The sequence below is a fragment of the Nicotiana sylvestris genome, chromosome 5, assembly GCF_000393655.2.
Source record: "Nicotiana sylvestris chromosome 5, ASM39365v2, whole genome shotgun sequence".
Lineage (NCBI taxonomy): Eukaryota > Viridiplantae > Streptophyta > Magnoliopsida > Solanales > Solanaceae > Nicotiana > Nicotiana sylvestris.
The window spans coordinates 154,304,464-154,331,080 of record NC_091061.1 but is presented as its reverse complement, the minus strand read 5'-3'; the positions used below and the strand labels follow the sequence as shown (position 1 = coordinate 154,331,080).

The 26,617-nt window shown below is 34.4% G+C and overlaps 1 protein-coding gene across 1 annotated transcript; it reads left to right on the top strand.

Annotated features, from left to right (window-relative positions):
• Nucleotides 1–13,978: 13,978 nt before the first annotated feature.
• On the top strand, nucleotides 13,979–18,286 carry LOC104220397 (receptor protein kinase TMK1-like). The gene is made up of 2 exons (XM_009771262.2): nucleotides 13,979–16,364; nucleotides 17,350–18,286. The coding sequence occupies exons 1-2, from the start codon at nucleotides 14,066–14,068 to the stop codon at nucleotides 17,880–17,882; spliced, it is 2,832 nt and encodes a 943-aa protein (XP_009769564.1). The 5' UTR covers nucleotides 13,979–14,065; the 3' UTR covers nucleotides 17,883–18,286.
• The last annotated feature ends 8,331 nt before the right edge of the window (nucleotides 18,287–26,617 follow it).

The following is a 26,617-nucleotide window of genomic DNA, read 5'->3' as shown; positions in this document are numbered from 1 at the left end:
ACCCTAACTTGGAGGCTACTCTACCTGAAACTCTAACTTGGAGGGTCCTCTACCCCAAATTCTAGCTATACCCATAAAATGGGGCCACATATTCCCTTTGAGAGCATCTCGAAATTCCATAAAAATTCATAAAAAGATCAAAGATATCAAATATTGTCTTTCTCAAAGCCACCAAAGTGATCAACAGATGTTCTTCCTTTTCCTGGAGATCAAATATATCCTAAGGAAGTTCGCATCATCCTATATACGAGAAATACGGTGGTTAAGCCCTCGAATCATGGAAAAAGATCTAGAGAAAAGAATCAAGGGAACAAACAGAATTGTACCTGCATCATTTTATCAATAAAATTATATTTCTTCATATTTATATTGTGGTTGCAATTTATTTTTGTTTTACAAATAAATTTGTTGCAAACAAGAACAATGGCCAAAAATATTTCCCATGCTACAAGAGTTCTATATAGGCCTTCTCCTAATCTAATCAATTTGAAATTAGCATTTAAGAACAAGGAGTTTAATGTGTTCCGGAAATTTATCGGGCAATGTGCACTATAATGCAACATAAAAATAGGCTGTAAATAATTGACAAAAGATAGGGAGTTATCAACTTAGACATTAATTAAGGTGAAACTAAATAAACTGCAATGTGAATAAGAAAATGCTCATCAAATGTCTATTAGTGTCATATCAAACGTTTAGCAATAGGAAAAACTCAAACTCGTATTTTGTAACGATCTGACTGGTCGTTTTACTTTCTAGACCTTGTTTCCCTAAATAAGACTCCACGTACGTGCTTTTACTGTTTTATGACTTGTGGGGATGGTTAGTTTGGGATTTGGAAGGGTTCGGGTTGAAATTGAATCACTTGGTTCCTTAAGGTTGACAAAAAAGGCTAAGTTTGACTTTGATCAATATTTTGAGAAAATGACCTCGAAATTAGGATTTGACTGTTCCAGTAGGTTCGTATGATGATTTCGGACTTGGGCGTATGTTCGGATCGGATTTTGGATGACCCGGAAGCATTTCGGCGCCTAATAGTAAAAGTTGGTTCTTTGAAGGTTTTGAAGTTCTTTTAAATTTAGTTTGGAGTAGGTTTTAATGATATCGAGGTCCAAATGGGATTTCGAGACTGGGAATAGTTCCATATGATGATTTAAGACTTGCATGCAAAATTTGGTGTCATTTCGAGTAGTCTAAGTATGATTCGGTGCAAACAAGAGAAGGCCATCGCATTCGCGAAGAAGGATTTGGGGAAGTGGGCAATTTCCCTTCGCGTTCACGGTCAGGATCTTGCGTTCGTGAAGCTTTGTGAGCCTAAGCCTACGCATTCGCGAAGCCCCTCTCGCGTTCGCATAGCGGAAATGGGGCCGGGGAGGGCTAGTACATTTTGATCTTCGCGTTCATGTAAGAGCTGTCGTGTTCGCAATGCCCAGGGAACTTAGGCCTTCGCGAACGCGAGGCTTCTTTTGCGTTCGCGAAGAAGGGGAATTTAGGTGGGCAGAATCCTTGTTTTAAATACAAGACTTAGACCTTTTCGTCTCATTTTTCACACACTTGGGCGATTTTGGAGCTTTAAAAAGGAGGATTTCAGCTATATTTATGTAAACCATAACAACAACAACAACAACAACAACAACAATAACAACAACAACAACAACAACAACAACAACAACAACAACAACAACAACAACAACAACAACAACAACAACAACAACAACAACAACAACAACAACAACCCAGTATAATCCCACAAGTGGGGTCTGGGGAGGGTAATATGTACGCAGACCTTACCCCTACCCCGAAGGGTAGGGAGGCTGTTTCCAGGAAACTCTCGGCTTAAAAAAGCAATAGGAGATGATATATTAGTACCATAAAAATGCGTAATAAAAATAACAACAATATATAAGAGATATGAAATATGAAATACAGGATACGAAATACGAAATACGAAATAGATGGATGGTATAGTACAACTAGAAGGTAAAGCCCTGCATCAATAGACGACCAATGACATTCCTAGTCTAACTCCTAACTGGATAGTCTCCCTCTATTGTGCTGTAGAAATATTCATGCTTAGAAATATTCCTATGTAATCCATGCTTAGCTATATTTATGTAGTCCATGCTTAGCTATATTTTTGACATTTTATTATTAGCCCATAGTAAGTGTCAAAGTCGACCTATCGTCACTACTTCTTCGAGGTTAGACTGGATACTTACTGGGCACATGTTGTTTATACTCACGCTACACTTCTACACTTAACGTGTTGGATCTGAGGCATATGCATCTAGATATCAGTCCGGCGCTCACACTTGATCACTACTACGAGACTACACGGTGAGCTGTCTTTCGAGACTGTTCTATAGCAGCCAGAGTCTTTCCTTTTGCTTGTATTTTCTGTCTTTTTCACTTCAGACAGTAGACTAGTATTCTTTTGTATGTTCTACTAGTTATCCATACACTTGTGACACCAGGTTTTGGCACACACACTAGTAGACTTGTGATTTTGGTTTATTTATATTATTATGATTGCACTCAGCTGCTTTCGTTTTATTTAATTTAAATCTTTTATTTCTTAAATCTTTTAAATTAAGGAAAGTCTAATTACTTGAAAAATCTATTAAAAAGGGAAATCACGAGATTGTTCACTGTTGACTTGCCTAGCGACGGCCCTGGGCGCCATCATAGCCTATAATAGAATTGGGTCGTGACATATTTTTTGCCATCTTCATGAATTATGTAAGGAGAATTTTTATTATACTGAGGGAAAGTGAAGTAGAGAAGCAAAAGAGTTTTAAATCGGGGTATTTTTTTTTAGTACGTTTTAGAAACTATTTATATTCGGTAGCCGAAAAAGTATATAAAATTTGTACATTATTTGTATATAACATATATAATGTATATATACAAAATATTCAAAAAATATATATTTTTCGACTATTATTTTGAGAACGGTTATACAATGTTATTTTCCCTGCTAAAACCAGCAGGCCTTCGTTCCAGAGCACATACTAGTCAATACTTTTGGCAAAGTGATTAATTGTCTAACAAGCCTTCCCAGAAAACATTAAGAGAAAAATAATTAATCACTTCTTCAGCATTTTCTTATCCATAGCAAGGTTAATATTGCGATAGATGATGAAACATTTCAGGTCGGACAGTTGGAGAACATTAAGCATATTAATATGACTTCGTAGATGCACATAAAGTTGCTACAATTTTCTCATCCATTTTGACAACATTAAAGTACTCTATATGAAAACTGAATGTGTTTTTTCTAAAAATATAGGTATATGCAGACTTTACCCTAGAGCCTAGAGGTGTCAAATGAGTGAGTTGGACTGATTTTGGGCGGATTAAAATGAGTTGAGTCAATATTAACCCGTCGAAAAGTTACTTGGACTAAGATGAGCTGTGTCAAAATGAGCTAAATTTTGGGTCATAGTGTAGCCCGCTCAACTCTTATCAAGCTTTAATTAATATGTGTTATTTTTTTATGAATTATTGAATTACCAAATAAGACTTGTTTGCTTTTGTTATGGTCATATATAACATATGAAATAAAAAAAATTATTTTAAAGATATTTCAGGAAAGTTACTCATGGATCAATTTGGGCTAAAAATCAACTAAACTTTAAATGGGTTAAGATAGATTGGGTCAAGATGGACTAAGTTCAATAAATGAGCGGTTCAATGACCAATCCAACCTTGGACAAATTGAGCTAGTCGAATGGATTCGGGCTCAAATTATCAGCCCTGCTTTTTGTGAGGCAGATGGCGTGGGATAGCCACTATTTAAGGTGGTATTTATTTTTTATCCAGCAATTCTAATGTTGAGCAAAAATAGCCACTACTCTATTAAAATTAATATAAAAAGATATTTTTACCCTTCCTTCCATAGAACCGGAGCCCCGACAATGACTGTTTAGAGTTTGTTCGTTTTGTTTCAAAAGAAGATTGTCGTGTCGCTAATGACTTTCCGTCTCGTAGGGTAAGTTGGTTTCAGCCTAACTTTTGGTTTATCCTAAGGCTTGTTTGATCTCTGTCTCAATTTTTGGGGGATTTTTAAATTTTTGGTTTGGGTAGAAGACAAATGGTTGTTGTTGCTGGTAGCGCTTTGCTTGGAGCACCAAAAACACAAATCAAGTTCAAAAGTTAAGGACATGTAGTCCTGAAGTCCTAAACTTAGAGTTACAAGTTCAAAAGTTAAGGACAATAGGTCCTGAACTTACGGTTGCAAGTTCAAAAGTTAAGGACAATAGGTCCTGAAATCCTGAACTTAGACTAACAAGCTCAAAAGTTAAGGACAATAGGTCCTAAACTTAGGCTAAGAAGCCCAAAAGTTAAGGATAATAAGTCGTGAACTTACAGTTACAAGTTCAAAAGTTAAGGACAATAGGTCCTGAAGTCCTAAACTTAGACTAACAAGCTCAAAAGTTAAGGATAATAGATCCTGAACTTAGTCTAAGAAGTCCAAAAGTTAAGGACAATAGGTCCTGAACTTAGACTAACAAGCTCAAAAGTTAAGGACATTTGGTCCTGAACTTACAGTTACAAGTTCAAAAGTTAAGGACATGTAGTCCTAAAGTCCTGAAATTAAGTTCAAAAGTTAAGGACATGTAGTCCTGAAGTTAAGTTCAAAAGTTACGGACATGTAGTCCTGAAGTCGTGAACTTAGGGTTACAAGTTCAAAAGTTAAGGACATGTAGTCCTGATGTCCTGAAGTTAAGTTCAAAAGTTAAGGACTTGAGCAGAAGGGTATTTTCGTCTGGGAAGTTAAAGTTTATTAAAGCAGTGGCTAAAGACTAAAGACATTTTAAACAGTGGCTTAAAAATAAATACATGTGTTATTAGTGGCTAACCGTGTACTTCCCCGCAGATGGTTGTCCCCTGTAGACCCCGGCTCAAGAATAAAAACATAGACAAATCAACATAAAAAAGCATTAAATGGGCCGATGGAACATCACATTTTCTTTTTGAACTGGAAAGTAGCAGATTATAAGAACATAATGGGCCTTGCGCCCACCCTTTACAACTCCACAACATGGACCCCTCTGGCCCTTTACAACTGCAGCTTGCCCATCGTGTCTTTAGTTTCGGGTTGTCTTAAATGTGGATGTCTTACGAACAGACAACGAATTCCTCCTGTGCTGAATACAATCAAGATTCTATTAGTCTATACTCCCCCATTCTTTTTTATATGACAAAGCTTGGAGTGTGAGATTCAAACAAACTAATTTTTGGTGTGAATTCAATAGAATTTTTAAATTTTTTAAAATAAAATTTATATATTTAGAAACTACTTTAAAAGTATTATAAGCCATAATAGTTATGTAAGCATAAAATATAATTCATACCAGGATCTTGAACATGATAATCTTACATGTAATCGTCATAGAAAACATACCTGAAGCGGAATCCATTATCTTGAAGCGGAAGCATTAATCGGTAAATTGGTTTCTCGCCCCTTGCCCTAACTTTACGTTACTGCCGCCTTTAGTGATGGAAGAAAATAAAATACAGTAACCCTAATGGGTGGGGAGAGGACCAATTTATAGATGTTCTTATTTAATCCGGTACGTCCATCAAGTAATCGATCGGACGGATGAGATTTGCTCATTAATTAAATATTAATTATGAGCCTAATCTTATTGGGCCATATATATACACGTAGGAAATAACGTACATTCTCCCACTTGGCTCAATAATCACATAATATTAATATTTAATAATATAACCATTAGTTGCGCATAAACAAATCTCTTTTATAATGTTCATCATAAATACCACAATACGATAAACTACTAAATGTGTGTTATGGCGGTTATGTATAATTTATCTACATACTCCCTTCCATATACTACAACATTAGTAACTCATCGTACCAGGTCCATAAGCTATAAAATATTATGGTCCACAATAATATCTCATTGAGACTTATCCTGTAATATCTCAAAACAATAATGTGTACACCATTATGAGAAAAAGGAAATCACTAATGTATAGCAGAAACACATAAATGAGCTCAGAGTGTCAAAACATCATAAATACACCAATCATAAATACAGCCAAGACCCATTCTATGTACATGTTCTTTAAATATCTTTGGTTGTAAACCTTTCGTTAACGGATCTACAATCATGAGATCGGTTCTAATATGCTCAAGTGACACTCTTTGTTTCTGAACTTCCTTCTTGACGGTAAAGTACTTTAATTCCATATGTTTGGAACCTTTGGAGTACTTATCGTTCTTGGAGAAGAATACTGATGCAGAATTGTCACAGTAAATATTCAGCGGCTTGGTAATGGTGTCGACAACCCCAAGTCCTGAAATAAAGTTTCACAACCATAATGCATGAATTGTGGCCTCAAAACATGCCACAAATTATGCTTCCATCGTGGATGTAGCAATGACAGACTGTTTGGCACTCTTCCACGATATTGCTCCTTCAGCTAATTGGAACAAATAACCAAACGTGGATTTTCTAGTGTCAATACATCCAGCGAAATCTGAATCCGAGTATCCAACAACTTCCAAATGTTTGGATCTCCTATACATGAGCATGTAATCCTTCGTTCCTTTTAGGTACCTCAAAACTTTCTTTGCAGCTTTCCAGTGATCAATTCCTGGGTTACTCTGATATCTTCCTAGCATTCCGATCGCAAAATTAATATCTGGTCTTGTGCAGGTCTGAGCATACATCAGACTACCAACAATTGAAGAGTAAGGAATTGATTCCATTTCTTTTCGCTCTACATCATTCTTAGGGCATTGCATGAGACTAAATTTGTCCCCTTTTTGAATTGGAACAATTCCTGCTGAACAATTGTTCATATTAAATCTCTCTAGAATTCTTTCGATATAGTATTTCTGAGACAATCCCAATAATCCGTGTGATCTATCACGGAATATTTCTATTCCTATCACATAGGATGTCTCGCCCATATCTTTCATTTCAAAATTCTTAGAGAGAAAATCTTTAGTCTCACGCAATATGCCTAAATCATTAGCAGCAAGTAGAATATCATCAACATATAGGACTAAAAATATAAACTTGCTCCCACTGATCTTTTGGTATATACGCCGATCAATAGTATTTTCCACAAATCCAAAAGATGGTATCATTAAACTTTATATACCATTGTCGTAAAGCTTGTTTAAGTCCATATATTGACTTCTTCGGTTTACACATCATTTGACATTTTCCTTTAGTTTCGAAACCCTCTGGTTGGTCCATAGACACTTCCTCCTCGAGATCTCCATTAAGAAAGGCAGTTTTCACATCCATTTGGTGTAACTCTAAATCATAATGAGCTACCAAAACCATAATAATTCTTAATGAGTTTTTCTTTGAGACCGGTGAAAAGGTCTCTTTATAATCAATGCCTCCTTTCTGAGTATAGCCCTTGGTAACAAGTCTGGCTTTGTATCTCTCAATATTGCCATTTGAATCGCGTTTGTTCTTAAAGACCCATCTACACCAGATTCTTTTAGAACTTTCTGGTAATTCAACAAGATCCCAGACTTTATTGTATTCCATGGATTTTAACTCTTCTTTCATGGCATCAATCCATTTTTTAGACTCATTACTTTCTATGGCTTGTGAAAATGAAACCGGATCCTTATTAAGATCAATGTCAAAATCTGACTCTTGCAAATAAACCACGTAATCATCCAAAATAGCCGATTTTCTAACTCTTTGAGATTTTCTTAATGGCATTTCTTGTGGTTCATTTATGTCAGATATTTGTGAGTTAGTTTCTTCATGAAGTGTCTCATCCAAATATTGCTCGGTGTTGTCAAAGTGTTCTTCAACAACTGGAATAATATTTGGTATTTGTGTGGAAGTAGGTATATTTCTCGGTAATAGAATATTGACCCTCACCTCTTTAATTTTCACACTTTACTTTTCAACACTCCCACTAACTTCACCATTCTCAATGAATCTTGCATTACTGGTTTCAACTATTCTCGAACTATGGTTTGGACAGTAAAACACATACCCTTTAGATTTCTCTGGGTAACCAATAAAGTAGCCACTTACTGTCCCAGAATATACTTTCTTTTCTTGTGGATTATAAACTCTAACTTTCGCTGGGCAACCCCCAACATGCAAGTGCCTTAAACTAGGTTTCCTTCCTATCCACAGTTTAAAAGGGGTCTTTGGAACTGCCTTACTAGGAACCATGTTTAATAAATATATAGCGGTTTTAATAGCATACATCCACAATAATTTGGGTAATGAGGAATTACTCATCATGCTCCTAACCATATCCATAAGTGTTCGATTACGCCTTTCTACAATACCATTTTGTTGAGGTGTTACTGGCATAGTATACTGTGCACATATGCCATGTTCCTCGAGGAACTTTGCAAATGGACCTAGACATTGTCCTGAATTCATTATATTTTCCATAATATTCACCACCTCTATCTGACCTAATGATTTTCACCTTTCTATTTAATTTCCTTTCAACTTCATTAACAAACACCTTGAGAGCATCTATTGCTTGAGATTTTTCTTTCAGCAAATAAATGTATCCATAATGTGAAAAATCATCGATAAAAGTGATAAAATATTTCTCTCCACCAAAAGATGGAACATCAAAGGGTCCACAAATATCGGTGTGTATAATTTCAAGAAGCTGGATGCTTTTTGTGGCACTTTTCTTACTATGCTTGGCTTGCTTTCCCTTAATGCAATCCAAACATATGGTAAGATCAATAAAATTTAGATTCGGAAGAATCTCATTCTTTACTAATCTTTCTAACCATTCTTTGGATATATGACCCAAACGTCTATGCCACAAGTAAGCAGAACTTTCATCTAGTGAACTATATTTAATTCCAACATTATGTTGAACAGTAAGAAGGGATTCAGAAAAACCAATATCGAGTTTCAATTTATATAAACCATCACTAAGAAAACCAGAACCATAAAAAATAGCATTCTTATATAAATTGAGACATCCATTTCCAAACTTTAAATCAAATCCAGAAACATCAAGTCTTGAAAGAGAAATCAAATTTCTAGAAACTGAAGGTACATAAAGAGTCTATAATAGATCAAGGTGACATCTAGTCTCCATGATCAAACGATAAGTCCCTATGCCTTCAATTGGAGCCTTCATACGATTTTCCATGAACAAGAAATCCTTATTTGGATTTGTAGTTTGGATCGTAAGGAATCCCTGCAACGTAGTAGATACATGAACAGTTGCATCAGAATCAAGCCACCAAGTATTATTAGGAACTTCTACTAAATTTGATTCGAAACATACAAAAGCACTAATTGTACCTTTCTTTTCGAACCAAGCTTTACGTTTCAGGCAATCTTTCTGATAGTGTCCTTCCTTGTTACAGAAACGACATGTATCTGCCTTATGTTCCTTGTTAGCATCCTGTTGAGCTTTAGCAGGTGCTTTCTTCTTCTTGAACTTGTTGGCCCTTACTTTAAGTCCTTTACCAGCTCCTTGACCCATGAAGTTAATTGAATGACTCCCTTGTTTCTTAAGTCTTGACTCCTCCTGAGTAAGCATACTGGACAATTCACTAACATTCCACTTATCCTTAATAGTGTTATTATTAATTTGAAAAGGTCCATACTCAGGAGGTAACGAGTTCAAAAAAAATTGAACCAAGAAGGAGTCATCCACTTTCATCCCCAAGGTCTAAAGTCTTGCTGCAATATTAATCATCTCGATGATATGGTTTTGCATACTACGCGACCCATCAAACTTCATGGTCATGAGTTCAGCCATTAGTGTATCAGCGAGAGACTTATCTGCAGAACGAAAACATTCTTCCACAAACTTCAGGTATTCCCTGGCACTTTCTGTTTGTGGAATAGTACTCTTAATATTGTTGGTAATATTCATTCGCATAAACATAAGGCTTAGCCTGTAAGAGCGTTCTCATGCTTTATGGAAAGACTTCTCATCCGCACTGCTCGAATCAGTAATAGCAGCGGGCTTATCATTCAGCAGAGCCAAGTCAAGATCCATCACGCCTAAGTGGAACTGGACTTGTTTACGCCATTCAGAGAAGTTCAATCTGTTGAACACAGTAACAGACGAAGCAAGCGAATGAAAAGGAATAGCTGTAAAATAGATAATACATGCTTGTAGACGTGTGATTTTTGACCCTCCCCGAGAATTTTCACATTTTTAGCGTAAATATTTAATTTAGGTCTAATATAGCTATTTTGACTATTTTACTTTATTTCGTCGCAAAAGAAAAATTACAAAAAATATATATATAAATTTTAGCTTATGTATTTCTCACAAACTTGAAAAAAAATACAAAAAATAGTACTTTATTTTTGTACTTTATAATTTCGAAAATTATAAAAAATATATAGTTTTATTTAATGTTTTGTAGTCATTTTAACTTAAAAAAATATAAAAATAGTACTTTATGTTTTTATCGTTGTATAATTTCGAAAATTACAAAAAGAAAAGTTATTAACGTTTTGTAGTCATAAATCAATATGGATTCAACAAAACAGTTAAAGCATATCGCAATTCTCCTTTGGGTAAATACTACGACACACTATCATAATTTAAATGTCATTTAGTCTTTAATAGGTAATTAAATATTGTTAACCAAATATATATGCCATCTTTGGACAAACAATATATATTTGACTAAAGAATATTAATTTTACCTCATCATATTCACTATTCATAGAATAATTGATTCACCTTTGGGTAAATCCTTAAGTTCTAGCAATAGTGAGAATTAATTTATCCACTAATTTTTAATTATTGGCATTTCATTAATTTCATGGATAAATTATAATTTTATGTATGCATATTTTTTCACGAACATACTAGTTTGACCACTTTGATGACTAACAAACTATATAAACATAAATGCACACGTAAAATAAATATCTGAAGATTTTATGCATGTCAATACTTTAAACAATCTAGTTTGATCACTTTGGTGACTAACAAACTATATAAACATTAATCACATACATGAAATTATCAACGACCCTGATATTAAAATAGTAGCCTAAAGAAACAACCATAATTTCATGACCACAATTTTAAAACAGGAACATGCTGGGATAACTTAGTAACAACATCAATACCTAATATTTCAATCCCAGATGCAGCAGCGCTTATAAAACAGGGACATGCAGCGGCGTATATCCAATATTTTTATTCTTCATTGATTATTTATTTATTTATTTAATTTATTAAATAAATAAACATAAAGCAACCCTAACAGAATCAAGTCGGTGTGGACTTTCTGCTAATGCCATCTATTTGGGTTCATCACCAGCTTCTTTAATTTGCAACTACTAATTCAACCAAACATGATTCATTGTTCAATTATTTCATTATAACCACAAAATCATAATATTGGCAGTATCCCAGGAAGAAACAAAAGGAGTTATTACTTTGGTGCTTAAGTCATCTAAGCTTTCACACACGAAGATTACCGGTTCAAGTTCCAGGCTCTGATACCATATGTAAGCATAAATTATAATTCATACCAGGATCTTGAACGTGATAATCTTACATGTAATCGTCATAGAAAACATACCTGAAGCGGAATCCATTATCTTGAAGCAGAAGCGTTAATCGGTAAATTGGTTTCTCGCCCCTTGCCCTAACTTTACGTTACCGCCGCCTTTAGTGATGGAAGAAAAAAAAATACAGTAACCCTAATATGTGGGGAGAGGACCAATTTATAGATGTTCTTATTTAATCTGATACGTCCATCAAGTAACCGATCAGACGGATGAGATTTGCTCATTAATTAAATATTAATTATGGCCCTAATCTTATTGGGCCATATATACACGTAGGAAATAACTTACAAGTTAGCCATTCAAAATATAAAAACTTGTTAAATAAAAACTTTTTTTTATTCTCCAAATAGTAATTGTGGCACATAAAATAGAACGGATCTGGAATATTATTCCATTCTGTGTAATAATATTACCAAAAATACACAGCATAACTTCTGAAATATATGAAATATTATTAGATAACTTTTGCAAAATAAACCCTTTGGGATGCCTAGATGGATGACCTGGGATCGAATCTCCCCTCAATGCCTTCTGGATTGAGCCTGTCGCACAGAGCTTGCCTAGTGCGGTTTACATTCCCTGTGTGGTTTGCAGGCTATTACACATGGAAGGTTTTACCCAGTGCTCACCCGAAATGCAGAGGTTATAGCGGCCGCAGTTCCCCCTCTTCTAAAAAAAAAAAAAAAACCTTTTACAAAATACTGAGCATAACTGCATAAAGTCAAGCATAAGATATTTTAAGATTGTGAATTTCTGTTTTGGATAAGTTATACTAGTAATTTGGTTAATTTTCTTTCTTCTTTTGTCAACCTTTCTGTTCCGGAATACAGTCTTGCAATAATTCTGAACCGATGACTTCTGTAAAATATATTACTGAGTTTAGTCCCATAAAAATATTAATTTACTTCGTAGATTAATACACTGATTAAGCAAAGGGTATAGCCGTTTCAATAAGTTTCAGCATATTTAACCATACTAAATTTCTTACAGAACAGACAACAAAATCTTAAATATTTGTTTTCTTCATTATCAAATTATAACTGAAAAACAAAATGTTTGAAACAAAAAGAAATGTTAGCATTCTTAAGATCGAAGCTTGCTTCACTATTGTATTTCTAGAAAATAAAAGTATTTATAAGATTACAGTATAACATTTTCTAGTCAGCTAAACTTACTAATAATCTTAATAATACTAATAACAATTATCCGTTTGACAAAATATAGATACTTCTTCAGCCGGATTTAAGAATCTTGTTTTTTTATATATATATAACTTTTGCCAATTATGGAGTTTATATTGAAGTACTGTAAATTCATGATAACGTTATGTTATATCATCACCATTTTTTTCTGTACAAGTATATCAAAATATTATATCTGCCCTCATCATAAGAAAAATTAGTATGGCTCCACTTGACTTTTCATAAGATGAATAAGATCTAAATGAGGTTTTTTTTGGGGTCTAAAAAATATAGTATTTATTTTCACAAAGCCTACTCATCGTTATTTTGTCAAAATCCAATTTTCTTCTCCCTTTCATTCTTTTTTTTGTATGGTCATTTGGGGCTATTTTCAAGCATACATCCAACAAAGTATGTGCCAACAAATATAGCCTAGTTAACTTATGATGTTTATTGTGCTTACTTGAGTCGAGGGTCTTTTGGAAATAACATTTCTATCTACACAAGATAGGAGCAGTGGCGAAGTCACAGTTGTCACCCTTAGTCGAAAAATTACACTGTGTATGTAGGTAAAATATTACATTTTAGAGGTATATAACACATATTGAACAACCTTTGTCAGAAATTTGTTTTTACTTGTTTCAAATTTGAACATCATTGGAAAAATTCCTAGGTTCGCCGCTGGATAGGAGTAATATTAGCTTAGCATACATACTATCCTTCTCAGACTCCACTTATGAGAATATACTGGGTAGATATGTTATTTTTGTTGCTAGTTAACTATTATTAAGAAAGACTTAGAATAAAAACTAAAACTCATGTGCTCATTTATCCCAACAATTGTGCTAAATAATGATGTATGATGATTGGTTGAACCACTTGTTAAGTCTACTTTAAGACACTGGTTTCTTCCTGTTAACAATAAAATAAAAATCATAATGAATTAAAAGATCATAGACTACATAAAAATGATTACAACTAGTTAGGAATATGATGCACTTATACTTTGGAATTTAACCAAAAAGAAAGAAACAATTGACAAACACAAAAATGAACTGCCAACTTGTCCTTTTTTTGGACCATGTTCTCAAGAATCGTCCAGCTTTTAATTACTGTCATTTTGCTGCTATTACAACTTCCCATTCTTAGCTTTTCAGTTTTTGTGGGGCCCTTCCCTCCATGTGCTCTTTGCTCTCTACTCTCAAACCTTTGCTTCATAATCTTCTTGAAAAACTTTCTGCTAAACTTGCTATGAACAACTCTCAGTTTCTTGTTTGATAAAAAAACTTCTTTCTTTCCTCCTTATAATCTCATAAAGTTTCAATCTTTACAAGAAAAATGAAGACCCTTATTGGGTTAAAGCTTGTGACTTTTCTGGTTCTTGGGATTTCTGCATTATTTTCTGGTGCAAATTCTCAAGAAAATGATGCTTCAGTTATGTTAGCTTTGAAAAAGAGCTTAAATTCACCTCAAGAACTGGGTTGGCTTGACCCGGATCCATGTAAGTGGGACCATGTGGGTTGTTCAGATGATAAACGGGTGACCCGGATCCAAATTGGTCACAAGAATCTTCAAGGTAATCTTCCTACAGAACTCTCTAAACTTACTGAGCTTGAACGTTTAGAGCTTCAATGGAATAATATTTCTGGCCCTTTGCCTAGTTTAAGTGGTTTGAGTTCATTACAAGTGTTAATGCTAAGTAACAATCAGTTTAGTTTCATTCCTGTTGATTTCTTTACTGGAATGTCTTCATTACAATCTGTGGAAGTTGATAATAATCCTTTTCTTGGTTGGGAAATACCTGAGAGCCTTAAAAATGCTTCTTCCCTTAAGAATTTTTCAGCAAATTCAGCTAATGTTAGTGGGAAAATTCCTAGCTTTTTAAGCCCTGATGAGTTTCCTGGATTGGTAAATTTGCATTTGGCTCTTAATAATTTGGAGGGTGAATTGCCCTCTAGCTTTTCTGGTTTGTTGCTTGAGTCTTTGTGGTTAAATGGGCAAAAACTTAGAGGTGGAATTGATGTTCTACAAAATATGACATTCTTGAAAGAGGTTTGGTTGCATTCCAATGGATTTTCGGGCCCGTTGCCGGATTTTTCAGGATTAAAGGATTTGGAGGTATTGAATCTTAGAGATAATTCCTTTACAGGTCCTTTGCCAGCTTCTTTAGCGAATCTTGAATCTTTGAAGTTTGTTAATTTGACGAATAATTTATTTCAAGGACCAATGCCTAAGTTCAAAGATTCAGTCTCGGTTGATTTGACGAAAGATACAAACAGCTTTTGTTTGCCACAACCAGGTGATTGTGATCCTAGAGTAGATACATTGCTTTCAATTGCAAAAGCGATGGATTATCCAAGGAAGTTTGCGGAGAACTGGAAGGGGAACGAACCGTGTGCTGATTGGTTTGGTCTTACTTGTACCAATGGTAACATTACAATTGTAAATTTCCAGAAAATGGGGCTTTCAGGAACAATATCTCCTGAATTTGCTTCACTGAAGTCGCTGCAAAGATTAGTTCTTGCAGATAATAACCTCACCGGTACAATTCCAGAGGAGCTGACCACATTGATGGGCCTTGCAGAGTTAGATGTGTCGAACAACCAAATTTATGGAAAAGTACCAGCATTTAGGAATAATATGATTCTGAAAACTGGGGGTAACCCTGATATCGGAAAGGATAAGAGTGATGTAACTTCCCAAGGCAGTACTTCTCCAGGTGGTTCGCCAGGCTCTGGTTCTGATAGTGATGCACAAGCATCTCGTAAGAAGTCTAATCGATGGATTGGAATTGTGTTATTTTCTGTAATTGGGGGTGTCTTTGTGCTTTGTTTCATCGGAGCAGCAGCTTTCTGTCTGTACAGGAGCAAACAAAAGCGTTTTAGCCAAGTGCAAAGTCCAAACACCGTGGTGATGCAGCCGCGCAATTCTGGTTCTGACAATGATAGCGTGAAGATCACAGTTGCCGGATCCAGTGTTGTCAGTGTTGGTGCAGTTAGTGAAGTTCATACCGTTTCTACTAGTGAAACCGGTGACATTCAAATGGTTGAAGCAGGGAATATGGTGATATCCATTCAAGTACTGAAGAATGTGACCAACAATTTTAGCGAAGAGAACATACTAGGAAAGGGAGGCTTTGGTACCGTCTACAAAGGAGAGTTGCATGATGGAACGAAGATTGCCGTCAAGAGAATGGAATGTGGATTCATCGCTGGGAAGGGACTTACTGAATTCAAATCTGAGATAGCTGTTTTGACCAAGGTCAGGCATAGGCATCTTGTTGGACTACTTGGCTACTGTCTTGATGGGAACGAGAAGCTTCTAGTCTATGAATACATGCCTCAAGGAACATTAAGCAGTCATCTTTTCAACTGGAGAGAGGAAGCGCTGAAACCCCTGGAATGGACAAAAAGATTGACCATTGCATTAGATGTTGCTAGAGGTGTAGAGTACCTCCATAGTTTAGCCCACCAGAGTTTCATTCATAGGGATTTGAAGCCCTCAAATATTCTACTAGGGGATGATATGAGGGCTAAAGTTGCAGACTTTGGCCTTGTGCGACTTGCTCCTGAAGGGAAAGGTTCTATTCAGACAAGGATTGCTGGGACATTTGGATATCTGGCACCAGAATATGCAGGTATTCATTTTACTTACGGGTTTGTGCCTTCTGATGCTAATTGTTGCTTTAATATTTGTATGCAGTTTGTGCCTAAAACTTGTTTTTAAGTCCAACCTCTAAAGTATTAGTTGTGTGAAGCTTAGGAGATGGATCTCAGGAATGCTTGTTGAGAATTAGCAGTCATTTGGCCGATAAGAGTCAGATGATTTCTTTTCCTTATTTTTTGTTTTGATAGGTCGATAAGAGTCAGATTGATCAGCTGTCCGTTTTATAATTGGTCTATCCTATGTGTGCAAATTTATCTGTTGTATATAGTTATATTTCCCTCCCTTAGTCAAGTCAACTTATGCTTAAGTCCATAGGTAAGAACTTGTCATTCACGTACGACAATTACTGTATTATATCAAATATCCTTGATCCTATCGACCCCTTTAGAGTTATGATCACTTAGTTTCTGCAGGTTGATACCCATACTACAGGAAACGTTATTTCCTGATGCTTGCTTTACACCATCATTTTCTGCTTTAGCATAATCTCACACTTTGAAGGTCATTATTCCTATAACAGAAAATCCTCATGTTTTCTTTTTCCTTATTTTCCCCTTAGTGAAAGTCAAGAATCTTCAAATATAGAACCCTCAGAGGTTGGCCTGGTGGCAATTGACTTGAGCCTTGAGGTTTGCTCCCTTTCAAGGTCTCAAGTTCGAAACCCACTGGGTGCAAACAATTTCTGAGGGTCATCGGACTGGGTAAAACCTGAATTAACCGTGGTGCACTTGCGGGAAACTCCTTGCCGAGGGCCTGTGCACCCCCGGGATTAGTCGGGGCTCGTAGAGACTCGGACACCCGGTGCAAATCAAAAAAAAAAAAAAGAATTTTCAAATATAGCCAACCAATTCATCACTTGCATCTTGCTTTCCTGATTGTGATATGATCAGGGAATGAGTTCTTCGAATGTAGATACATCATATTCTGAACTTGTTTTCTCTTGATTTGTTTGCCAGTAACTGGGAGAGTTACAACCAAGGTGGACGTGTTCAGTTTCGGTGTGATTTTGATGGAGCTCATCACAGGAAGAAAGGCTCTTGATGAAAGCCAGCCTGAGGAGAGCATGCATCTTGTATCGTGGTTTCGAAGAATGCATCCGAATAAGGATACATTCCGAAAAGCAATCGACCCCGCGATTGACCTGAGCGATCAGGAAACACTCGCCAGTATCAGCACCGTTGCTGAGCTAGCCGGTCACTGCTGTGCAAGGGAGCCATATCAAAGGCCCGACATGGGTCACACTGTCAATGTTCTTTCATCTCTTGTGGAGCTCTGGAAACCATCCGAGCAAAGCTCAGACGACATATATGGCATCGATCTTGATATGTCACTGCCTCAGGCTCTTAAGAAATGGCAATCTTATGAAGGTTCTACTCACATGGATTCATCCTCTTCTTCTTACCTTCCTAGCTTGGATAACACTCAAACTAGTATACCTATTCGCCCCTACGGATTTGCCGAGTCATTCACATCTGCTGATGGCAGGTGAGAAGTTGGCATTCTTTGATCTAGGTTTGGTTGTTCATTCTCTCTGTTTCTTCCTCCTTGCCGAGAGTCGCAAACAACATTTTTTTATTTTTTGTTTTCTGTTTTATTTTCCTGCTTTGATTTAGTGTGGATGTAGTGTAGTTTTGGAACATTGGTGGATAGGGATTTTTTGGCTTAAGATTTCTGTTGTCTTTTGACTCTTTTGTATAATGAATCTCTCTCTTTCTCTCCATGTTGATACATTGTGGTTTGGTTGGGAATGAAAGGGATAGCATCATTCACCACTAGACCATAGTACTTTGTATTCTTGAATTGCTCTTTTAGGAAAGTAGAAGTTACAGGTTGTATTGAAATGTAAAGTGGCTTTGAAGTGTGCAAATCATAAAGTTAGCTTTTTCCTTGTAAGGGTCTATGCTTTTTCAAGCAAACTGTGAATTTTTTGTTTATGATTACAGCTTTTAACTGCCATCACAGATCAACAGCATAGTGCCTTTAGCCATAAAATTTAGTACCCTTAGGTGAAATCCTTATAATAATAAAAAAGTACAACAACAACAAACCCACTGGGATACCACAAGTGGGGTTTAAGGATGGTAATGCGTACGCAGACCTTACCCCTACCCTGGAGGGCAAAGAAACTGTTTTCGATAGACCTTTAGCTAAAGACAAAATAAAAAGAATTAATGGCAACAGATGATAACAACAATATGGTATCAAGAAAACTAAAATAGTAACATCAATCCAAGAATAAAGAGAATTTAAAAAAAAAAAAAAAAAGAATCAAGAAGATTTTTAGGCCATGTGCATGTGGTTTTCCAATCATGTCAAATGGCAAACTTTCACAAGTAACTAAAAATCTGAGCTCCACTAAAGGAAGTGGTCCTTGTCATGATAAAAGAAAGCAATCTCAAATTACTTTCTGAAAAAATGAGAATGTGGTGCTGGATTCTGCACGAGGTTAATGAAGTGGTGAGACATATGTTAGACTAAGGTCCAACTTTTAATAAAGACAAATAATGCTAGGTGACTTTTTCATCGGCCTAACCTTGGGTAGAGTTATCTAATATATGTGTTAATGCGAGATTGCAAGTATCAAATGAAATAATCGAGTTACGTACAAACTAATTCAAATACTGCTTTTATTCATATGAATATGAAAGTTTTTAGCAGACATTAAAAGCATCTTTCTCATATCTAGAATTGATTATTTCTAGTTACCCCAAAAAAAGTTGATTATTTCTCTAAAAAATAACACATCCACAAATAGCCAGTTTTAGTAAGATAAGAGGGTCATTTTCACCAAAATGAGTGAAGCCAAAAAAGAAAAGAGGAATATTATAAACTCAAATAATTCCAAGAGAAAGAGAGGACAGAAACAAACAAAGAGCATGTTCTATTGTTATCCATCATATGATTTGAAAAATGATGGCCTCAGAATATTTTTAGCTGTGAAAAAGAGCTGGTCACATGTACACATTTAATGTTTGGAGGTAGTATATAATATATGTGTTGGGAGAATTTAATAATTTTGGTTCAAATCTTACATATGTATTTAAAAACACTAACTATAAAATTACATGCAGAATCCAGTTATCGGTATTTGAAATCGTATCCTAAAATCCAAAACGAATATAGTTCAAATCTTGACTTCGCCTTACATATTCTCCGACTTAGCTTGTTCAAGTGAAATTGAAAAAAATGGTGGATCAACAGCTTAGCCTTCACATGCAGGGGCAAAGCCAACATGTCGTCTATGGTTGACTCAGTCTTTATTTATTTTTAAAAATTCATTGAATATGTAAAAATTATTAATTTATAATTCAATAACTTAAAAGGTTTAGAATTTCGAATCCATAAAATTTAAACTCTGGCTCCGCCACTATTCACATGCGACTTTTCTTCGTGACCAATTTATTGATGAAGCTTATATCATCCTTATCTGTGTCAAATGTTAATCATCGAGGATATTATCTAAAACTAATAGCCTAAGGGCCAAGCCTTTGGATTCTTTAAAAAAAAAAAATCGTACTGTTATGAAATAAAAGCAATTTAGTAAAACATGAACAAGAAATATAGATACAGAGAAGGAAGAGATTTTCTTTTTTAATTGTGTGTATCTTTCCATTGCAATTACATGGCCTTTTATAGGCATAAAAAGTAAAGAAGATGGACATAAAGTAGGAAATTTAATCTTTAAGTTATTCACAACATGGGCATCCAATGTAACATCCAATGTAGCATCCAAAGTAGTATCCAATGTACAAACTATTCATAACACTCCCCCTTGGATGTCCATGTAAGATAATGTGTCTCATTAAAAACTTACAAAAAAAAATATTGGGATGTACATAGTTATTTATAATATGCATTGCCTGCTGCCTCATTAAAAACCTTACCAGGAAAACCCAGTGGGACAAAACCTTGGTTAAGAAAAAGAGTGCAGCGCGTAATTACTCCCCCTGATGAAAAATCACTTAATGTCTCAAAGACGACGCATTCCAATCTTATATATCAGCTTTTCAAATATTGAGGTTGGTAATGCCTTAGTGAACAGATCATCCAAATTATCACTTGAACGAACTTGTTGTACATCTATTTCACCATTCTTCTGAAGATCATGAGTGGAAAAAAAATTCGGTGAAATGTGTTTTGTTCTATCTCCTTTGATATATCCTCCTTTCAATTGAGCTATGTATGCAGCATTGTCTTCATACAATATTGTTGGAATATTCTCTTTCGAAGAAAGACCACATGTTTGCTGAATGTGTTGAGTTATCGATCTCAACCAAACGCATTCGCGACTTGCTTCGTGAATGACTATTATCTCTGCATGATTTGAAGAAGTAGTAACCATAGTTTGTTTTGTTGAACGCCATGATATGGTTGTACTTCTACTTATAAATAAATAGCCTGTCTGAGATCAACCTTTGTGTGGATCAGATAAATATCCTGCATCTGCATAACCAATCAATGATGGCTTGGATTCATTTGAATAAAATAAATTCATATCAATGGTCCCTTGGAGGTATCTGAATATATGTTTAATACTATTCCAGTATCTTTGTGTTGGCGAAGAACTAAATCTTGCCAATAAGCTTACTGAGAAAGTTGTATCTGGTCGGGAATTATTGGCAAAATACATTAATGCCCCAATTGCACTAAAATATGGTACTTCGGCACCAATAAGCTCCTCATCATTTTCATGAGGTCGGAATGTATCTTTCTTTATATCAAATGATCTCACAACCATCGGGGTACTCAATGGATATGCTTTATCCATATAGAATCACTTTAAAAACTTTTTGGTATATGTTGATTGATGGACAAATATTCCGTCTTTCATATACTCAATTTGTAGACCAAGACAAAATTTTGTCTTTCCAAGATCTTTCATTTCAAATTCTTTCTTTAAACAATCTACTGTTTTATAAAGCTCCCCGGGAGTTCTAATGATATTTGAATCATCAACATACACGGCGATTATAACAAATTCAAATCCGGATCCTTTTACAAGAACAAATTGAATTATTCTTGTACCATTCTTTCAACAAGTATTTTCTCGGGCGATTATACCACATGCGCCCTGATTGTTTCGATCCGTATAAGGATTATTGAAGCTTTATTTAATAAATTTCTTGGAAACCATAATATGCTTCAGAACAATTTAAATCCTTCAATGATTTCCATTAACGCATATCAAGTTTTTTATGTATTGCCAGATTAAAACCTGAAATGACTACATCCACCACAAGAGAACATGTCTCTATATAATCAATGTCGGGATATTTACAAATCTTCTTGTGACACAAGTTGTCTTTATGTCAATCGACTTGTCTTTCTTCGCACAAGAGCACATTTATACCTCCACTGGCTTTATACTTTCAGGTGTTGGGACTATCCGTCCAACTTCACATTTTTCAGGTGAAATCAATCTTGATTGCGTATATTTTATTTTATTTTGTCCAATCATTTATCTGTCCAAATTTCATGATAGATTTGAGTTCGAGATCCTCGTCAATATTAATAATATTGAGCGCTACATTATATTAACAATATCGTCGATGATCACTTTATATCAGTTCCATTGTTATCTAATAAAGACATAACTTATTGAGGTTTTTTTTATCTCATTATTTTCAGGTACCTGAGCCTCTCTCATGAGGTCTTATGAAGTGTTATGTCGTGGTGCTCTTCTAGAGCACTTGCCTCCTTATTATGACCATTTTGAATATTTGCCCCCCTCCTTCTTCAAGGAGTTTTATCTTTTGAACCAATTGGTCTGTTGCGCTTCATGCGTGGCATAAACTCTGTCCCTCATGGACTTTATTCTATTTGGAGCATTAGCAGCTGAAATATGACATTTAGTTTTGGGTCAGCAAATGCGTCTGACAATAATTTGTAAATGAATTATCACTTGAACTTGAACTTCAAGTTCATATTTTCTTATACAAGGATCTATTTGTATTCATAATAATTCATTTCATGTATCACTTCCTCAACTGCCCATTTTTTTCCCCTAATATTGAAATCACCAACACATTTCCCAACTTTATTTGGGAATACATCTTTGTGCATTGTGGTGAAATAATTAAATCATATAGCACATCCATATTTTTATATAGAAATTATTTGGTTCCTGACCGTGAACCGATTGTGATTGGGAGAAATTTTCATAACTTGGCTAGATGCGTACAGGTGCTACTGTATATTAATAATACATCTCATACAAAATTTCGTTTTTGAGAGTTTTGTTCTCATAACCAATGATTTAGCTATAATTGGAGGCATATAATTTTTGCTAAACTAACTTGGATTTAAACTAGTATTATTAAGATAAATCATCATAATTTATATTTTGGAAGTGTGCTCTAATAATTTGAGCAAGCAATCTTGCAAAAACCAATCTGCAAGTTGATAACAAATGCACATGTGACCATAGAATAGATGCATCTATTAAAATCATATAATAGTAAACGGTCCACATGGCAGGTGACTGGGCCCATATATTTATCACCTTTTATTTGTTCCAGAAATCAAGGGATACAATCTCAACCTTAACTGGTATATCATGAGAATAAGCAGCACACGTGAATTCTTGAAGAATCGTCTATTACTTCAATATATGCTAATGTAATTCTCAATTAATTTTTCGCATCATATTTGAACTGGGATGGCTAACCGGTCATGCCAACTAATATTTGTTTCTGTAAACCTCTAGTTTACTTATGGTATATGTTTCCAGCATCATACTTATATTTGTATAGTACAAATAGAAAGAAAATCGGGTAACCTTTCATATTTATCCGGTATGATTATAGAAATATGAGGATATTCAATCTTTCTTTCATTTATAGTCTCAATATGCCAACCACTTTGACTTATACATTTGAAACTCAAAAAGTTTCTTTTGAGACTTTACAATATCAATGTCATGAATAATTTTACTCATCCGAGTAGTAACAAATTAGTTTTTCGAAGCTCTTAATAATTTTTGTACTACAAATCTTTATCACACCATTCATATGGTAAATGCCTCCTTTACGGAAAAAAATTGTATCATAATAAATTGTCATTGTCAAAATCATCATAAGCAAAATCATTTCTTGCTTTAATTTTTCGTTTAATAACTTTTTATAAGGCATAACAAAATAATTTTTTTTTTGGTGTACCGCATGTACGCGATCAATGATATATTCATGTAACTACACAATAATATTTATTCTCTTTATTTCACTCAAACCTCCCTTAGAGGTGAGTTGTGTGGCATTCGTCCAAACATGCATTGCATGTCTTTATTTATTACTTTTATCACATATTGCCACATTTACCTTTAGGAATAGGTCTGCATTCTCCATGCTTATCAGAAATCACATTGTCTTCGAGGAATGGATCATAATCAACAACTTGCTTTATTATTTTTTCTTACCAATTTAATGGTAAACATTGCCTTCACATTTTGAAGAACTATTCTGAGAACCCTTATTGTTCTCCTTTTTACATTTATCATAATGCTGACCATTATTATTTTAGTCTTTGGCACACCCACGTTCATTGGCCAACAACTTGTCTTCATTTAGACTTATTATGCACTGCTATCACATTCACATCATTAATGAAGTAAATCAAGTGGGACAAGCTTCATGCCTTTTCACGAAAAATACATTATTTTTCTTTAGTCATTATTATATCATCAATATGGTGCATAGGATACAAACCTAATGTCTTACTTATATAAAGGCATGTTAGGCTATGATATGTTGAGATCCGAGCCCAACTCTTATCATTATGGTGCACCAGGACTCAAACATGATGTCTTACCCTCATGGTGCATTGAGACTTGAACCCATTGTCTTACCCTCAACCAATGCCATAATAAATCAAAATATACATAGATGCACCCTCAAGCCTTTAAAATTTTTATCATTTTGTGACTACTCATAAAAGAAGTGATATCATTTTGTGAAATACTCATAAAACCAAGTGATATTACTAAAATCATCTGATGTAAAATGTTCAAGTCTAAATTTTTCAAACAAAATTAATATAATAGGCATATGCAGATCAAGTATAGTTTAGTATTTTGAATAAAATGTGAAGTGAGATTAACTTACTTTCTTTATCTAAATTGGATCTCTTAATCTGATGCAAAACTATTTCCATTAAATTAAAAATAAAATGCTGATAAATGTAACCAAAACCAAATGTTATCTTCATTTTGTGGCTATTAGCGGACCGAAAGATTTCAGCTTTTGTCCATGTTTCTTCACAAGCAGTAAAAAGATTAGTCCACGTGAATAAATAACATAATTGGAAGATAAAAATATATATGTAGAAACAAGGAAGTATGTAACAAATTGCATTATAATCAAGAAGTCAAGTAATTTATCTTGACTAAAATATTAGAACAGTTGAAGAAAATCTCTAACTGTTAATTTTAAATAATTCACAAAGTGAATTTCATTCAACACTAATCATCACAATGTGTTACGTCCACTAAACATGATAGAATGCTTGGTAATTGGAGTTAACTCTTATCAGTTAACTTGTCCTTCTAAGTTCTATATTAACAAAATCCTTGAAGTGATGAGTTTTACAATGCAATAGAGTGTTAAAGTTCTAGTTTACGGTTCTGAGGTGCTATTAATGTAAATGGGAGGTCTGGAAAGACTTAGATATTGCAAGTGTGCAAACTTTATGATCAGTTTAACTAATTAAGACAAGGAAATATTAGTAGATGAAGAAGAAAATGATGAATGACAAAGATTATGAGAAACATCTTTAGTTGCTTTACAGTATGCTAAAGAATACCACTCCTCTGGCTAGCTACTCTTTGATTTATCTTTCTCCACATGCTTAAATCTTTTTAAAGTGCTCAAGAGAGAGTAACGTGTTATGAAATAAAAACAATTTAGTAAAACATGAACAAGAAATATAGATATAGAGAAGGAAGAGATTTTCTTCTTCAATTGTGTGTATCTTTCCATTGCAATTACATGGCCTTTTATAGGCATAAAAAGTAAAGATGATGGACATCCAATGTAGCATCCAATGTAGCATCCAAAGTAGTATCCAATGTACAAACTATTCATAATACGTACAACTTATCTTGAAGAGTTATATGGTGTTTAGGCAGAATTTTTTTTTGGGGGGGGGGGGGGGAGGAAGGGAATAAGTGCTTAGTAGCAAAAATTATTTTTCTACTGTGGAAAAGAAATAGTTTTTTTTTTCAAAGCAAAACCAGGATCTAAACACAAATTGCTTTTTCAATACTAATAGAAGTTTCAATAAATGATTTAGTCAAACATAAATTGTTACTCTTCCTAGTTCTTAGGGATCTTTACACAAATAGTCAGTCATATTAATTTTTTAATTTTTCTAGCCATATACAAAAATTATACATTAATTATACACATGTAATAAATAAATTATGTATATATTATACATTCACCGACTATTTTAATTTAAGTGCTAGGGTGAATGACTATTTGGATTAATTCTTTTTTTCTTAAACTCCTTTTGATAAAAAAAAATATTTCAAAATAAATAAATTTTAAAAGATCGTGTTTATAAACATGAGATAATCTTTTTTCAATAAAATGTGTTATTTATTCAATTAACAAATCTCACTTGTGAAATGAAGTATTACAATATTTTCTAACCAATAATGATACATTACAATATTTTCTAACCAATTAACAGAAGAATAATAGTTGAGTTGGTTTTTTATATGAGGCTCAGTAATATATGCTTCTTTATGTTACAAACTTTACGACTTTAACCCTTTTATCATAAATATTAATATGCTTAATGCTTCCTTAACCAAGAACTTAATAACATATGGACAAAGCTACCCAATAATATTCTCAAGTAATATTTGTAACGCACATGACAGAAGACGGCTTTCTCCGTCTTAAAGAGAAAGGACTGACATGCTTCTAAATTGGCAAACTTCAAAAGAAGAAATACATATATCACTTTAAATGAATTTTACATTGAAACGAGAGAGGAAAGTAAAATAAATTATAAGATAGGGTACAAATTTACATGATACGTACATTTTTTGGCTCGATGATGTTTTAGTCCAAGGAGTAAATCTGTAAGGCATGTTGGGCCAAATCAGACAATATGTGACATGAACTTGGATTATGACATTATTGCTCTCTCTTACCTTTTTAAATTGAGGAAAAAAAAAATCATAAATAGCCAGATTTACAAGTGATAAATGAAAAATAGCCA